At 44.9% G+C, this 17998-nt stretch overlaps 1 protein-coding gene across 1 annotated transcript; it reads left to right on the top strand.

Annotated features, from left to right (window-relative positions):
* Positions 1-4457: 4457 nt before the first annotated feature.
* SPRYD7 (SPRY domain containing 7) lies at positions 4458-12821 on the top strand. Its single transcript, XM_072335628.1, has 5 exons — positions 4458-4663; positions 5216-5332; positions 6717-6883; positions 8546-8648; positions 11595-12821. The coding sequence occupies exons 1-5, from the start codon at positions 4558-4560 to the stop codon at positions 11690-11692; spliced, it is 591 nt and encodes a 196-aa protein (XP_072191729.1). The 5' UTR covers positions 4458-4557; the 3' UTR covers positions 11693-12821.
* Positions 12822-17998: the final 5177 nt, after the last annotated feature.

Genomic DNA, 17998 nt, shown 5'->3' with positions numbered 1-17998 from the left:
CATATTTCTCATACAGCTTCTTTTCCTCCTGTATTTCTTGAGTACAGTTCATTGTCCATTAATTCTTTTGATTGAAATGAGCACGATTTCCTGTCTTATTCTGTTTTCTCATAAACAAAGAGGGAGCTGCTTAGGCCTAAGAGTGCAGACTATGTGCTCCTTGCGTATCTCCTCTTTACCTGGAACACCCAATAACTTTCTTGTCCTACCTTGCTTCATCTTCCATCAGATTAGAAAGCTTACATCTCAGGACAAACACAGCACAGTTTCCACTATACCTGCAGAATGCGATTCCCTTTTCTGTGCCTTGGTTAGTTTTCTGCTGATTCAACAAGCTAAACCAGTTCACTGCAAGATTAGATGATGACCAGACCTATAGTAAGAAGAGGGAGGAAAAGAGAGACGAGGTTTTCTCCTCACTGTGGAAACAAGCCATTGAACTGACTCAAGCTGTATGGAACAGGTACTTCCATCCTTGAGAGGTGGATTTGTGGGGAGTTAAGCCAACTGTGCTGCTGGCAAAAGAGCAAGCTCCATCCTTTTCCCTTCCCTTAGTCATGCTTTCCTGATGCCTGCTCTCTGCTGGCTCCGACATGCACGCAGCCACATGTTAGCTTAGACCTTCTTGCCAACAGAGCCGAGAACTAATCCAGTTAAAAAAAAAAGAAGTTTTCAGTGGGATCAATTTCCTCACCCAGCTGACCCCGCAGCCGAACAGACACTGATGCCAGCATAAGGGAGCCAGAGAGGGCCCTGTCTCAGTGGCAGCCTGCACACGTGTCAACATAAAGCTGGAGTGCCCCCCTCAGCCATAATTTCCCAAACGCTTCCAGCCAGCTCTTTGCCAGCATGGCTGCCAAAAGTAACACAATCTTACCCTTTGGCCACACCAGCTCCTCATTGTGGGCCCCAGCCACCCTCTGTGTTGTGCTGGAGAAGATATCAATCACAAAACTGATGGATAAAAGTAGCTGGAGGTCAAAGTGGCTCCTTTTATTTCCAGGTTTGCCTTCCCTGTCAGTAAGGCTTCTTGAAAGCCATGCTACCGACGACGTGTCAGGCTGCAATTGTCTCCTATGGCGAAACGCAGAGAGTGAAGGGGTTGAGGACATTTCCCAGACTTACCCTTGGCTCCAGGTCTAGTTTTCTTTTCCCTGGAGGTGGCTCAGGCTTCACGTCCTGTTGCAGAGGTGTGAGCACACCCAGAGCACGCTCCAGCTTCAGGCTGACGGCTTGTTGAAGCACGCTGCTTTATTCGTGCGAGCATACCTCAGTTGGAGAGAGGCAACCTGAGATGTGCCGTGTAGCTGCTGTCGGAACCTAAATGTGGAAATCAACCTGCCAGCGGTGCCAGTACAGCTCAGTAAGAAGACACTGTGAGACAGCATAAATAAACCATTCAAAGCAGCTCTGTGTACCGGACACCTTAACCACGTATGAACGTTGCACAACTACGCTGCGTCTGACTACTCTTCTTTTTCGACGGATACATCTGGACTACATTAAACACTCCGAAAGAAGGATCAGAGAAAGCCATTTCTTATTATCGTTCCATAAAAACTGCTTTTAATACGCATTGTAAAAATACCAGGCATTAAATATCCATGAAGGATCGTCAGCAGCTGAAATGATCGACTGTACTTTCGAGGTCTGAATCTCAGAGACCGCCTCGCTATTCTGCAAGGTCTCCGATGACCGATTCGGCAGCACTGAAAAGCCCCATCATTCTACACGCGGAGCTTTGACCCTAACTAATATTCAGCGCTTTGCCAGATTTCCCCGGGAGGAGGAAAACTTGGTGCTGAATTCAGTTATCTCCTCGGTGTAATCCTATTTATTTACAAAGAATGTACAGCCACGTCCCATTTCCTTGCACGCAGAGGAAGCGAATGGGAGGGAGCGCGGCGCGGCGGTCCAAGTTTGCTGCTCTAGCCAGGATGCTTGCCCAGAAGAAGCTGTCCCTTGGCTTTTTCTCAGGGCCATGCACCACTGCTTCTCCCACTGTCTGCTGGCTCTCGCCTGGTGTTTCCGCTCCCTGACATGCACGCAGGCAAACACAGCTGCAACCAATCTGGGCTCTTGCTGCCGCATTTGCAAACCGTCCCCGGAGAAATCTGACTTTCCCCAAATTAGTGCTTGCTCATAGGAATTAGCTCATCTCAGTGCCTGGCGGTGCAGCTCTGTGCTGTGGGCAACGGTTTCTAGTTTTTCGCTGTCTTGTGCCGTTAAAGAACTTAATTGCTCCTTCCTGAATGAAGCCTGGCCAGCGTGCCTGTCAGTTTTAATGAGGTTTGCGACTGCCTATAGATCAAAGCTCTGCCCCGGTGGGTTTTGCTTGTACTGCATAAAAAGGAAAGGAGAAGTGACCTCCAAAGTAAATAGAACAACGAGGAACGAAGTTAATTTTCATACACAATTTCTGCTGTGCCTTGGCAAGCGTCAGATTAACTGTGTAAAGCAGGAGACTTCCTACAGAACGTAAATCCTCCCAAGAACACATTATGATGAAGATCTGACGCGCACAAGCACAACCTGTTTTTCATCTGAGACCTTGTCTGTATCATCTTCCAAACCACAGGCCTGACCCTGCGAGCGCTTGCAGTAAACAGACCTTGATTTTCCAGTCCTGCGCTATCATTTACTTCTGTGCAAGCTGAGTGAGGATGTTACTACACCCATTCCAGCGTATCTAATAACTGGGTTTTTTTTTCACTGGTTTTCACAGGTGGAAATGCCTCCAACAAGCTTGTGGCACTGCAGGAGGGGAGTCTCAGTGCTTTTTTCCTAGCAGGGCTCTAGAGGCAATGCCGATTAAGAGGAATCATTTTGCTGAGACTTATTAGTCATGTGTTACGTGCTGTAACAACCGGTGATGTGTTACATCGTTCCCTTCTCTCCTGCAGATTCGATGACATCAGGGAACCTTGCTGAAACCTATTCCTCTGCAGCCTGTGGACCTAGTTTACAGGGCAAAAGAGAAGCAGTTGTGTTTTGTGAAGGAGGCTCAGAGCAAAAGAACACAAGTCAATGACGACCGCCCTCTTCTTTCAGCATGACCTCCACAGACTCCCGCAACCGTGGAACGGATGGGACCTGTTCTTGTTTTCTGTTCTTTCTCCTGTTCTTCTAACATGGTTCCCAGACAAAATGTCTCTTCTGCTACCGTTCAAGGAAATGAAGCTAAAACCCTGCGAGCAACAAGCATGTTTAGGCTTGTGGAGCATGATTTTGCTTCCAGTGTGGGAGGGCCCGAAATACTTGGCCTCCCCAGTGAAAGAAACACACACTCAGTTAAGGCAGATGCTGAATTAACCCTTCATTACCATCCCCAGTTAGAGCCCAGATCTCACATACCCCATAGTGACACCGAGTTGTCACCAGCACTGGGGGACACCGGGGAGGCCAGGCTTCCAGATAAGGGAGCAATGGAGCAGGAAAGCACCCCCAAAAGCCCTGTGATCCAGCAGATGTGGTGATGCTGCCTTGGTGCAGCAAGACCTGTTCACTTCCCCAGAGGTAATACGGGGAAAAAAAAGGAGCAGAAAAAATAGGATGGAAGTCATTTGTAGGTTGGGTCTCTTCCTAAGGATGTTTTGTTTTGCTTTCTAAAAATGATTTCATTTTTAACATATTAACGTTTGTCATTCAGCATTTACTGTAACAAACCCACAGTGTACAAGAGACAATAAAAATCCCACAGTGCCTTAAATGGGACTAATTATGGGAACACCGAGCTACCAATGAGAACGGTGATGCCCTACATATGAAGTGAATAAACATCAGCTTCCACCTAATATTTACTTCGCAGAAGCCCAGGAATAATCCCATTTGGCATATTTTAAAGAAGCGAGCTCTTGACCCCAGATGTTTATGTGCTGTAACAGTAAACCCAGTAAAAGAAAGGAAGCATATTTTCAAGATGCTCTTAAAATCAGATTGGTTTTAGGCACTGCTTTGTGTAAGGCCGCTTTGCACCTCGTGTTTCACGTGGAGGGCTGAGTATGACCGACCAAAAAAGGCACTTCTTGCTATGAGCATTTCCTTTCACGTTGCCTTTCCACCCTCTATGGCCGGTCACACTGTGCCACACGGGTTGCATTAGTCGCATCGTGTTCTGTATGAAGCCTTTTAGAGTTCCAGGTGGAGTGCCAGGAAGAGAGAGAGCAGCTGAAAATCACCACAGATGGCAGTTTCGGCCCAAATTGATTTGGAGATGAATAATGCCTCTAAATAGAGGTACTGCGATGATCTGTTGTCCACGGGCTGTTGTAGTTCAGCAGCTCACAACGTGCTTTGGAAGTCTCCCTGCGGATCACGAAGAACAGGGCTGGTAAGACGCCCTTCCAAGGCGGCTGGATGGGGGATGAGGCGGGAGGACGCTGCCCGCCATGTCGCAGCGCAGAGCCCGCCCGCGGCCACCTCCCGCCCGCCAGGGGGCGCTGCTCCCGCCGCCCCACCCGCCGCCACCGCCGCCCTGCTAGCCCGCGGCTGCGCGCTCCGGCCCGGCTCGGCCCGGCTCGGCTCGGCCCGGCTCGGCTCGGCTCGGTCCGGCCAATCATGGCGGCCTCTGTTTTTTGCTGCCTCCGTTGGTGCCGGGATGGCGGTGCTGGTCACATCCCGCTGAAGGAGATGCCGGCTGTGCAGCTGGACACGCAGCGTATGGGTGAGCGGAGCGGCCTTTAAAGCTGTGAGGGGCGGCGGGGCTGAGGCTGCGGCCGAAAGCGGCGGTCGCTCCTAGGCGGGAGGCGAGGAGGGACACGCGGGGCTGCTGCAGGGCCAGGGCTTGTGCACAGCTGTGGGCACCGGGAGGCGAAGGCTCCTGCCACGGAAAGAGAACTCCGCGTTGTTTTGTTTTTCAGGCGGAGTGCGGGCTCAGGACTTCCTCACAGTGAACCTCTTGGTTACATTGGGAGTTCTGCTTCTGATGTGGCCGGGCCAGGCCTGTCATCAGCGTGCTGCCCCCAAACCCCCCTGACTGGAATTAGGGCATCATACAGGTTTTAAATAAATAAAGCCCAGCTGAAAGATGAGCCAGCCCATAAACTTCCTTCTGCTTCATAGTTCAAAGCTCGGCTCGTCATTGTAATTCTTGCAGACTAATGAAGCTCTGCTTGGGGCTGAAAGAACAAATGTATTCTTGGTGCTGAGGGCTCCTAAGGGCCTCTTCCAGACTTCTGAAAGAGTTTTGAAGTTTTGCTTTTCTTTCTTCTTGCAGGAACAGATGTCGTCATTGTTAAAAATGGCAGGAGGATATGTGGCACGGGAGGCTGCCTCGCCAACGCGCCCCTACATCAGAACAAGAGCTATTTTGAGTTCAAAATCCAGTCCACAGGTTAGTCAGCAAAACCTTTTAACTTGGAAGGTATTCCAGGTTGCTCTGTGGTCGTGTCTCGGGTGTTGAGCACACGCATCTTTCCAATTGCAGCCTTGGACTTTGTGAGCATTGGAGACTCTTATAAACGGTCATTCAGTAAAAGGTTTGTTTGTTTGTTTAATTGAGATTCTGTAATGTTAAAAAGAATGGTAAGTAAGCTAACTAACTAAAGGAGCATCAACGCTAAGACAGCACGTTATACTGTTACGTGTTTGCTTTGTAGTTGACATATTACAGAAACACTTATTTACCAATAAATCACTCGCTATGAAGTCTTAGCTTTTAATAGAGAGGTTTATCCAGCAGTTTGTCTACCTTGATTTGTGACTAACATGTACTGTGTTTGCTTGAGCAATAGTAACATTCTGTGTGCTACACTTTGCTCTTCAAATAATGTGCAGCATTTACTCCAGCACCACTTTAATCAAGAGGAGCCTTTCAATATCTTGTTTATTACTTCTGCACAGATTTGCAATATAAGATAGCAGAAATGAATGGAGTGTGGAAACATTATCTTTCTCTGATTGTCCCTCTTCTTGTCCCTCCAAGTCCTGTCTCATCTATTCCTGGGCCCCAAGTCAGGAGAATTGTAAACTACTCAGCTTAAAACTTGGCTTTGCAAACATATCCCTGTGCAGTTTACCAGCGATCATCTAGCCTTGCTAGTAGAAAGATTCTCCAAGTCTAATCTGACTCCAGCTGCAGTGGACATCTTTCGCATGTTTCCTTTCTACGTGTCTCACAGCCAGCATTTGTTCTTAGCTTTAGGACTCATGTTCAACAGGTGCGGTGTGATAACCCTCAAATTGTGTTCTGTCAGCTGGTTGCCAAGCCACTATTGATGTGTTACTGATTATTCTTACCTAACTGCTGATCTTCATAATTCAGAGCAAGGAAACCTATTTGCTGTATTTCAGACCTCTTAACCAATGTATCAGGTTCGTTTAAAAACAGAGTGGCTTGCACTCCTGGCGGGCTGATAATGGCTGTGTGTTTGATAAGCACCTCATGGTGGTGTTTAAGTCGTTTCAACTTGAGTTGGTCCCAAATCCATCATAGCTGGATTTGTTTTTTGCATCCTCCTAGATTCTCAGAGTTGGTTTCTAGTGTGTTTTGGGAGTAGAAGTTAAGCTAAGGGGTTGGAACTCTCTGGATCTTTATTTTTCAAGGTAGATACTATTTATCTTCAGTCTCTTGTGACTGCTGGTAGTTCCAGTATATGCCTACTGGTAATACTTCTTTTGGCACTTGTTGAGAACGTGTTCTTTACGCTGTCCTGCTTCAGTCAGACAGTCCAAATGATGCTTATTTTTTTTCTTACCATGCTAATGTCACATTCTAGGCATTTGGGGTATCGGAGTTGCAACCCAGAAAGCAAACTTGAATCAAATTCCACTTGGTCGGGATGTCCATAGCCTGGTGATGAGGAATGATGGAGCTCTGTACTACAACAACGAGGAGAAAAACAGACTACCAGCCAACAGCTTGCCACAGGAGGGCGATGTGGTGGTGAGTTTCTTCGTGCTTTGTTATCCTCCCTTGCTATTCCTGCATTTCTCTTATTTACAGCTATGTGGTCAGACTGACTGTTTTGCTCAAGTTATTGTTTGGCTCATGTCTTACAGTTGGAGAGTATAGATATCAACTCCTGTTGTGTTTGTCTGGATCCACAGCATGGGCATAAGTGCGTTTCATTCTGAGCATCATAGAATCATTTGAGTGGGAAGGGACCCTTAAAGGCCATCTGGTCCAGCTGCCCCACAATGAATGGGGGCACCTTCAGCTCCATCAGACCGTGTTTCTGAGTGGAGAACCAACTTTACCAGCGTTTGAAAAGTAGCCTCTAATGCTGTTGTAGCCAGGTGTCTAGCTGGCTGATGAATCCCATCACAAGGATTCTGCGTTGGTCCAGTGAGACTTCCTGAACAAACAGTGTGCTAAAATGCATTGAATAGTCATATTCCATGCCCTGCTGAACTCGGGATCCCATAACTGCCTGGTTATTGATTAGAATGATTGAACTGAGCAGAGATTGGTCCTGGGTGATAGAGGAATTGATTTTTGAGCCAAATTTGCAAAGGAGGGAGATGTTACATGGGGCTTAAATGGAGAAAGGGTAACATTGGCTGGGAAGATGACTGATAAACGAGAGCAAATTGACAATCCAAAAGTTTTTGGTACATCACTGTTCCAGGTTTCCCAAAATATTTGTGTGACTTTGTGTTCTGTTTTATTGCTGTCATATTCATATATTGGTAATGTATCAGTGCTACTTATTTCTTGCTAAGTGACCTTGCTTCTGTATAGCAGTAATTAGAGATTTCATCTATAGAAGCCCTACATAGCTAAGGCTGCCTCCTCCACCCTTTACCCGCAGACTCCACGTTATTCTTTTAATCCCCTTCTGATGTCATTTCCTTGGAGGGCTGCAGGCTGTGTCAGGGTTTGGTTAACCTCTGTAGCGTTGAAAAGCTTCAAAGAATCGATCACAGAACTGTGTGTGATGCATCATTTGGTATCTCCCCAGTTTTCATACATTTCGATTTATTGTATTCTGTCATGGAAATCGCTTCTGAAGCAGTGACTGATAGCACAGATTGTCACACTCAGACCTACTAATACAATTGCTTAGCTAGTAAATAAGTAATTTATTACCTTGCAAGTGTTTGCTTTCTGCTCTCTGGTGAGCATATTTATAGTGTTGTATATGAAACCATGGTCTGTTAATGCTGGCAGAGAAAATGAGCTGAGAGCAGCTTCCATACATGGGTATGGACAAATACCCAAATAGCATCGTTATTTATTACAGTTATTCCCATTGAAAGGTACAAACAAGAAGCCTACAAGCTGCTTGTTATTCTCAATTATTAGAAATGTTATGTGAATTATTAAAAATTCTTTACTTTGCTGTGGAAAAGTCAGGAAATCTGTGTTGTGAGCCGGCCTTGTTAAGATACGGCGTGTGATACTGTTTTCAGTGAGCATTAAGGAATCCTTCTGTTCCTGATCACTTCAAGTCCATTGCAGGAGTATTTTAAGTGAGGTTTTCTAGGATGCTGCAGTTTACATAACGGCATTAAAATCTGCCCGTGGCTGAAAAGTTGAGTAGTATTCTTATGTGTATAGACTTGTTGATGGTATTTTGTTTTGTCAATCTTTTGTGTTTCGTAGGGCATCACATATGACCATGTAGAACTAAACGTATATTTAAATGGGAAGAACATGCACTGTCCAGCTTCAGGTATCCGAGGGACTGTCTATCCAGTTGTCTATGGTAAGTCAGATTTTTGAGCTGTTTTCTATTATGGACATTGTTTTTACACCAGGTCTGATTTGTGAATTCTTCTCTTCACTTAGATGGAATGCATATCTTTGCAGTCACACATCAATCATTTATTTCGACAATGAAAACAATTACCTGCATGGAAATACGAAACTAGGGAAATATAGAAGTATATTTTCACTTCACTTGCAATGCTGTTAATAGCCAGGAAACAAAGAGCATTGCTTCCTAGCAAAGCATCCACCTCCAACAAGAAGAGGTGTTACTGCAGCTGGTCTATAAACAGCCAGGTAGAAAACCTCTATAAAGAGATGAAAGAAGGAAATGGAACAAATTCAACATAGTGTAGATACACAAGCTAATCTTGTTCATCTCTGAAGCTTGATGTTTATGCCTGTTAATTCCACATACTTGATAAGTGCTTTCAGTGTTAAATACAAATAGACACTGAATTGCCATCTGTATTCTCATGCAGAAGTAATAACTGTCATGCAGTACCAGTACAGCTGCTTGCTATCTAGTGGGACAGCAAAATGAAACCCAGTTCTGAAATCCAGCAACTGTTGCATGAGATGTGGGAGCTGCTTTGCCAGCAGCCGTCAATGCAACAGAGCAGTTTTGAGCAAGGAATAAAGACCATGTCCAATTAATCCCTGCACAGACAGTTTAAGAAAGAATTTTTGAATTATGGAAGCTGGAAGTTGGCCAAGACATGTGTTAACAATTTACTTTTCTAGAACTTGGCGGTGTTTTTGTAGTTCCCAAGTAGTCAGAATTCTGTTTAACGTCTTGTCTGAAAGGCAGCACTTCCCCCTGTTCAGTGTATAATCTATGCTGTACTCTGGGTTGCCTTATAGTTTACAGCAAATGATAACTGCTCATCGGGTTCCCTTTACTACATCTGCAGGCATCTCCAGTTTATTTTTGTTCCCGTGTAAGAGCTTAGTCTGAGCGGTATCCCCATCTGAGCTCACTCAGCTCTTGAGATACCATTAGCTATATGATGTGGATAATTGTTTCATTTCATGGTCAATTCCCACTAATATCTTGACACATTCTTAATACTGCATTTTATGAGCAGGAAGCAGATACCGTTAGATAAGCCACAGAGCCTTCGAAGTCTATAAATCCAGACTTACACCTTTCCAAGCTATTAAGAATGGAAATTGTTTTCATATTGTTACTTTATGATGTGTGCTTAAGCCACATGATGGCGCTGCTCAAATGCTGGGCCAGCAGCAGAATAGTTGCTGTGTAATAGCTGATTCTTCTTTCTTCCCTTTAGTTTGGAAGTGGTGTTAGAGAATGCTGGTTGCTTTCAGAAAACATTTGGTGACATGTCATCCTAGCGTAAATCTTACTCTCTCACTTAAAGTTCTGTGCAGTGGCCTTTTTTTTTTGCCAGGCTCTTGTTATCATCTACTACAAGTGAGCATGGTTTCATAATAATGGTCGTGTTTCCTATGTATTGCTGTAACAACTGAAGCCTGCAAATTGATTTTGCGTGGCACTTACTTGCTATAAATTCTAAATACAAACATCCTTTTTACGTGAACTTCTGGTCAGGGGAATGATTTGAACACAGAATTATTTCTTAAGCATTCGCCTCATCTGTAATTCAGAGTACAACTATAGCTATAGGACAAGGAGGAATGGTCTTAAACTGAGACTGGAAGTTTGGGTTAGATGTTAGGAGGAAGTTTTTCACACAGAGGGTGGTGACACACTGGAACAGGTTGCCCGAGGAGGTTGTGGATGCCCCATCCCTGGAGGCATTCAAGGCCAGGCTGGATGTGGCTCTGGGCAGCCTGGTCTGGTGGTTGGCGACCCTGCACATAGCAGGGGGGCTGACACTGGATGATCACTGTGGTCCTTTTCAACCCGGGCCATTCTATGATTCTGTGTCTTTCTAAAAGAAAAACGGTGTAGCAGGTGAACACAGCATCAAGTCTGACAGTGTAAAATAGAAAAGGAGCTCAAAGGTTGCTCTCTGCAGCAGCTCTACCTCAGGCATTTATGCATAAGTGAGGTGTAAACTCTGGATAAATGCTCCAGAACTGTACATGTATATATGTATACTGATAGGTGTTATGACTGAACCTTGTTGGGAAAAATTCCTGTTGTAGCTCTGAGATATCTAAATTTCAAGCCCCACTTGAATGAAGCTCTTCTGTTTTGATCTAATATTGTTTACCAAGTTTATCTTAGAAGAAATTGTCTTTGAAAGACAGCTTGCTTTTTTTGTCCAGATGGGTATTTCTATTTGCTAAAGCAATATGTGGAAGTTTTGTGAAAATCCTTAGCAATTGTCTTTTGATTTTATATACCAAAAAGCAACGCTTGTGTGTATGGGAGGTCAAAAACTTGGAGGGATATTTTAAAAAGCATTAAGTTCCAACGTAAAGAAGCAGCCAAGGAAGCTCTGTGTGTGTCACATCCCAGAGCAGCAGTCTGACACCAGCCACTGCAGACATCTGAAATCTTTTAAACCTCCAGAAAAAAATCATTGCAGACAGCTGAAAGCCTGTAAACCTCCAGCGAAATTAATAAGTGAACAGAAAAAATACGCAGCTGGGAGCTGACTGCCCTGCGGTGTGTATCTAGTAGTGTCTTTACTCAACAGATTTACAGAGAAATAGGGGAGAAGATTTGAATGGAACTGCCTGAAGCTCTGCTAGTGCTCCCAGTGAGATCAGGGGTAGCATTCTTGTCTTCAGCAAGGACCGCTACTGAGAAGAGTAAACAGCAGAGAAGAGAGACGGTTTAATCTCACTGTGTGTGTAAAGGACTTCAGCGAACTTGATGAAGAGAATTATTTGAACTGTGTTACGTATGCCCAGACATTCCTTGTGTTTTGAGTACGCTAAGTTGGTATAATAGAAGATGGAGCTGTAAGAATTCTTTCTCTAATTCCTTTTGTTTGATTCTCTTCTGCAGTTGATGACAGCGCCATTCTGGATTGTCAGTTCAGTGAATTTTATCATACACCTCCACCGGGGTTTGAAAAGATCCTCTTCGAACAGCAAATCTTCTGAATGTCAACGAGGTGAACATTTGCACCCTGCACTGGTTTAAAAACAAACAAACAAGCTTTGTCACCTTAAATAAAGCTTCACGTGTTACCTTTAGGAAACATATCTGTATTTTTAGTAAGTCCTCGTGACCGTTGTCTGCAGAATTAAGGTGTTAACTGCAACATCAGATAATTGTGTTGCAAAGATGAGATTTCTGGCAATGTTTTGTTGTTGCAAATCAGTGTTTTGGGCCAGTTTTTTTTTTCCTGATTGGTACTGGATGCATAAGGAGACTAAGGGATATAACTGACATCGGTGTTCAGTATTATGGATGAACTGGAGCTCTGTAAAGCCTGCCGTTCTTATGCACATGAAAGCTTTGGAGATTGATAGTTCTCATGATTTTTTTTCCCAACTTTTTCCATACAGAAGTTACATACCTTGTTAAAAGGAAGCACTGCGTTTCTAGTCTGTACTTGGAATTGTAGCGCCCTGGTTGTGCACAATGACTAATACACGATGGCATAACTAGCGGCTAGGTCTTTTTTCCTTTGCAAGGTGTAATTTAATCCATTCCCTCAGTCTTAAAATGGCAAATATGTATTTCTCCTAGCTTTTCAATTGCTTTTGACTGTGTCAGGTAATAGGGTACTTTGGAGTAATACCTTCAAGTAGTGTTCTGTTGAACCTTAACCCTGAGCACCACCTGTATTTGTTTATATTAAGACCGCAGTGCCGTGTAAATCTGATAGCAAAGTAAGAACCAACTGCTCAGCTTGGGTGTGTGAAGGATGTAAGATGTTCTGGTGAAGCCTTACGTGTACACATTATTCTTTTATGGAATATCTTATTTAATTTCTTGTGAATCATTTATAAATGACGAGTGGCGATGACATTGTTTTAAAATGTGATGCCCGTAAATATAAAATTGAGATGCTTCCCCCCCGTCCCCAGTTCACTGTCATGTATTTAATATACTCCCAAGAAGAACTGTAAAGAGAATCTTCATGCTGGGTGTTTGTTTCTTGGTTTGGGCTTTTCCTGGGTTGATGCATTTGCAGACGGGAATTATTTATTTCAGTATTTTTTAGAAATGATCTGATTCTGGAACTTTCAAATACAAAGAGCTTTCTGAAAGCCTCTCACCCTACGGTTCTCTGCATCTTGTCTTTCTATTCCAAGCGGTTCGTTTTCCTTCTGTTTTCGCCTTGCTGTCACATGGCAGGACGGAACTGCTATAGAACCTGATGGGACTGGTGCCCTTGCCAGTATGGTGCTATAAACTGGGGAGATTTGGAGTGCAACCCTTTTTCCCCTTGAGATCTGTTCTGCTTTGCTGTACGTCATATATTTGAAGATGATACAAAACACTCGTCCTTGAGTTGATTTGGCTCTATTTGACACATACCATAATGTTTCTGTAATCAAGCTTTTCAGACTTGAAATGAGTGTATATATACTGCTTTGGTTCTAAATATAGAAGAAGAGGGAAGGCGTATGCCCTTTTTCATTTTGGTATCTTTGGACAATGCCTTCAGTAGTGGCACACTGGAACAGGTTGCCCAAGGAGGCTGTGGATGCCCGATCCATGGAGGCATTCAAGGCCAGGCTGGATGTGGCTCTGGGCAGCCTGGTCTGGTGGTTGGCGACCCTGCACATAGCAGGGGAGTTGAAACTGGATGATCATTGTCCTTTTCAACCCAGGCCATTCTATGAAGTACAAAAATGTTCACAATAGTTGCTACACTCATCAAAAATAGAGGAGAGTTTGCTTTTACAGCTGAAACTTGCTCATTTTGCATCTTAAACAGTAAGATGCGTTTGTAAAGCTGCAGTGTAATGACACCTCTAGTCTGAAAACAGGGAACTTCTTGTTCTATAATTGGTTAGACAGGGAAACTGTCTTAAGGAGGATGAACAGAAGATTACCATCCATTTTTTGAGATGGGAGGAGACAGTTTTCAGCTGACAGTGAGCTCTGTGGAGGTAGTTTGTAGAAGAATTGATGGTACAGTTAACACAATTGCACAGGTAACTTACTGACCCACAGGAACAGCATTGAATTAACCCATGTCTGAGGGTGTCATTTCAACCTCTGGCCGCAAAATCAGCCCGCTGTGTTCCCAACCCCAGCTTTGCCCAAGGAAACGAGTCAGTGCTTATTTCCAAAAGCTTCACTAGCCAGCATTTTCAGTTGAAGGTGTAGCAATGCATTTACTAGTAGCTAGTTCAGTTTAATAAGTATGAATCAAGCTTCTCAGTGAAACCGTCAAGGTATTTCCCCTAATTGTACTCAAATGTTTTCTTAATCTTTGCATGCTACAATTTGGACACCCTATCTCTGAGTGCAGTGTTTTGTATTGAGTAATACTGCGCATTTTCAGACTCCTTTTGAGATTTACTGTGGCAGAAAGATGCGAAGTCTGAACCAGACTGCACATCCATAAATAAATAGAACTGACAGGGTACATAATACGGGTTGCATGTAGATCAGTAGAGCTGTTATTTTTGTCATACTGGAAACGCTTATGATGCTTTGAGGATAGATGGAGTCTGCTAGTACTATTCCAAGGAGCTTAAAGGCCTGATGAGATACTATAAAGCTGGAAATACCTTTCAGCATCCACCTGAAAAGGCGAGGGGTTCAAAAACAAGAAAGCAGATTGCATCGGGTAATGTTGGGTAATGACTTAGAGCTAAAAAAGAGCTCTTTATAATGAGTAATTCAATGGGTTAATACAAGTCCTAAATCCGAAGTAAATAAGTGTAAATGAGGTGTGTGTGTGGGGGTGTTTCTACCAAGCTCATGTACGCTAGGACAAAGGATTCATGTCAGGATCCTGTAATTTCTGCTCCCAGGCCACAGTGAACACTTGCAGGCTGTGCATGCCTTCAGGTGCACATGTGGATCTGAATACGCACTTGCAGGAGGGCTCATGCCATGGTTTTCTTTCTTTCTGTGAGCTTTCTTGCACAGACATGTAGAAGAAAGAAAGAAAGGAAAAGAAAACAAGAAGAAAAAAAAGAGAATATAAGACGCCCAGTCTTTGATTTGAATGTCAGCCATCTATGGGTGAGTTCTTCAGAGTATTTTTACTGCGCTCATTCAGCTCTGTTATCAGTTGGGGTTGTGTTGGTGTTGCTTTGCATACTGAGAACCTATCAAGCTTGTGGCTTGGTTTCATGAAGTGAAACGGATTCCTGTGTGCTGGTGAGTCCAGTATTTAAGGCACAGGAATCTGGAAGGAGCAGTCCATGAGAGCAGCCCTGCAGAGAGGGACCTGGGGGTCCTGGTGGATGAAAAACTGAAGATGAGCCAGCAGTGTGCGCTTGCAGCTTGGAAAGCAAATGGCATCCTGGGCTCCATCAGAAGAGGGGTGGTCAGAAGGGACAGGGAGGTGATTGTCCCTCTCTGCTCTGCCCTCATGAGGCCACAAATAGAGTACTGTGTCCAGGTCTGGGGTCCCAATACAAGAAAGACGGGGAGCTGTTGGAGAGAGTCCAGAGGAGGGCTACAAAGATGAGTAGAGAGCTGGAGCACCTCCCCTACAAAGACAGATTGAGGGAGCTGGGCTTGTTCAGCCTGGAGAAGTCTACAGGGTGACCTCACTGCAGCCTTTTAGTACCTAAAGGGAGCCTGCATACAGGAGGGGAATCAACTCTTTGAAAGAGTAGACAATAGCAAGACAAGGGGAAATGGTTTTCAATTGACAGAGGGAAGATTTAGGTTGGATGTCAGGGGGAAGTTCTTTTCCAAGAGATGGTGAGGTGCTGGAACAGCTGCCCAGAGAGGCTGTGGATGCCCCATCCCTGCAGGTGTTCAAGGCCAGGTTGGATGGGGCCCTGGGCAGCCTGGTCTACTGTTACATGTGGAGGTTGGTGGCCATCCTGTGACAGTGGGGTTGGAGTTTCATAATCCTTGATGTGTCTTCCAACCCAAGCCATTCTATGATCCAGATGCCTAAAGATAGCAAAACATTGGACTGTTCTAGAAAGTGAGTTAACTGCTGCATCTTGCTGTAGTGATGGACCTGCTTGTGGTTTCCAAGTCCATGCAGCTTCAAGATCTGCAGGATCCCTGTACCAGAAAACCCTGAACCAAGTGCCAAATGATCCTGTTCAGTGTTCCTTCCCTAATTCCACAAAGTGTTTTGCAGTTTATTAACACCATGGAGGTAGATTTCTATGCAAAAGCTGAGAGGGTTGAGGGGGAGCGCTGTGGCAGATCTCTGCAATGCATCAAGTCTTGGTTGGTTGAATGGTGAGCGTTTACCAGCTGGATGTGTGCAAGAATAAATGATAGGACCAGTTCCTTCATGAGCTGAGTGCTTCTTTTTCCCCCTTCTCTCCATACAGACGCTTTAGCATTTGTAGCCTGTGTTGGACCGAAGAAAGCCTGCTGGTCTGACTGCCTGCGTGAGTCAGCAGAAGTGCTGCTTATCTCCCATGCGGTCCGAGTGTCTGACACTTCCAGGGAAGAGGAATAGTTGCTCAGACAATGGAATTTCCTTTGCCGCAGTCGAGAGGTGGGCTGGGGATTAAATGAGATCAGAAGGAGGTTCTCGTGGGGAATGGCCTGCTATAAATGCCAGAAATTCCATGTGACGAGAAGTGCATAAATAAACCTAGTGCCACTCTTTCCCTTATTCCAGAACCTGTCAAGAAAAAAGAATCGCATCGTTGTGTGTATGTATTTAATACCAGGAGAGCAAAAATAGAAGCCAAGTCGCATCTGTGGAAAGCGCTGGCACATTTAAGAGACGAGACGGTTCCTAACTCTCAGGAACACGAAGGCTTGAGTCATGGTTCTTGGATGCGCTCGTTATACTGGCGAGCTGCACATGCTACAAGCCCTATTGTTGAAAAATCTGAATTTCCTTCTGCCTTAAAATATCCGTACTCGGGATAAGATGTACTCGGGATAAGTGAAAAGGGATGATGTCGATCATAATGTCAGTACTGTGGCGAGGAGGGCTTTTTTTTGTGTGGGAGCAGTGCAGCCCTTGGCCAAAGTAAACTCTGGCAGAATAAGATAAGCTGGTGGAAGTGCTTGTTTCAATGTTAGCTGGCAGCACGCTCCCCATCAAGTCATCTCTTCCTTTCTGTAGGATGGAAATAGTCCTTCCCCTTCAGCAGGACGTGGGGAGAACACATCTACAGAGTGTGAGGCAGCTGGGGCCGTGTTCGGGCTGCTTCTCTGCTGATGCCTGTCACAACTGCATCTCTCCATTGTCTGCAAAATCAAGTCTGAGCAGTCTGAATCACTTATGACTAATTTGAGTGTAGTCGTTATAACTCCTAAATCGGGCTCACAGAATAGGGGGTGTGAACACACCTTCTGACATAAGTATTTTATCCCAGGTCACATGGAAACCCTGAACTGAGAGAAAGCAGCCAGCTCTGCCAGCAAGGAGGGAGACGGGCTGACCTCCCTGGCTACCACAGCCATATGGATGGGAAGGAGCTCCAGGCTACTGAGTGTTAAGGTGTCAGGAGCACAGCTTACAGCTGCATCACTGCTCACTGCTTTCAGGAGGGTGTTACTCTGCTATAAAATAAATCCAGTTTTACAGAAATAGCTCTGTCCTCACCAAACAAGCTTTGCAGGATAACACGCTGCTATTCCCGTACTGATAATGCTGTACTGTTATGGAGATCGCCTTAATGCCGCCGCTGTCTGTTCTCTGCAGAGGGGAAACTGTGATACTCCTCTCACCTTATTCCTTCATCCGAAGAAGTGGGGGTGTCAGATCCATGCTGTGGAATGGCCAAACCCTCCAGATTTGGCTGCAGCGGAAGGCAGACCGTGACCTCATGCAGCAATGAAATGACATGCAATATTGTTAGCGCCTTGTTGTTGCTTTAGGAACTGCTCAGCAAGAAAGTGAGTTCCCTTTTAGGGCCATCTCTGCTTCTGCTCTTTGTTCCTCTTCCTTCCTTACCTTCCTGCCCTTGGACGTAGCAACGTGAATGATTTATACCAATGGGTTGTGTTGATGTGGAATGCTCTGCAGCTGCTGGTGTTATCCTGACCAGTGAATTGCTGGCTGGCATTGGCTCCCGAGAGCCTGGAGCCTTGTTACACAGTGATCACCCCTGCTGCTGCAAATTTTTATGAGTGCAGCATGGAGGCAATAATGCAGTTAGTGGTGGTGGCTGAAAAATAGTGCTTTGTAGCTGAGAATTTCCTCTATCAAATACTGTCATTGTGCTCTTTGTACCAGTTGTAATTTCCATGGAAATAAATAGAAGGCATTACTTGCAGAGTGACCTACATACGTTTGTCTAGATAGCTCAGTGCTCTGGTCACACCAGCTTCACTCTGTC

The sequence above is a fragment of the Excalfactoria chinensis genome, chromosome 1 (assembly GCF_039878825.1).
Source record: "Excalfactoria chinensis isolate bCotChi1 chromosome 1, bCotChi1.hap2, whole genome shotgun sequence".
Classification (NCBI taxonomy): domain Eukaryota; kingdom Metazoa; phylum Chordata; class Aves; order Galliformes; family Phasianidae; genus Excalfactoria; species Excalfactoria chinensis.
This window is presented reverse-complemented; position numbering and strand designations above follow the sequence as displayed.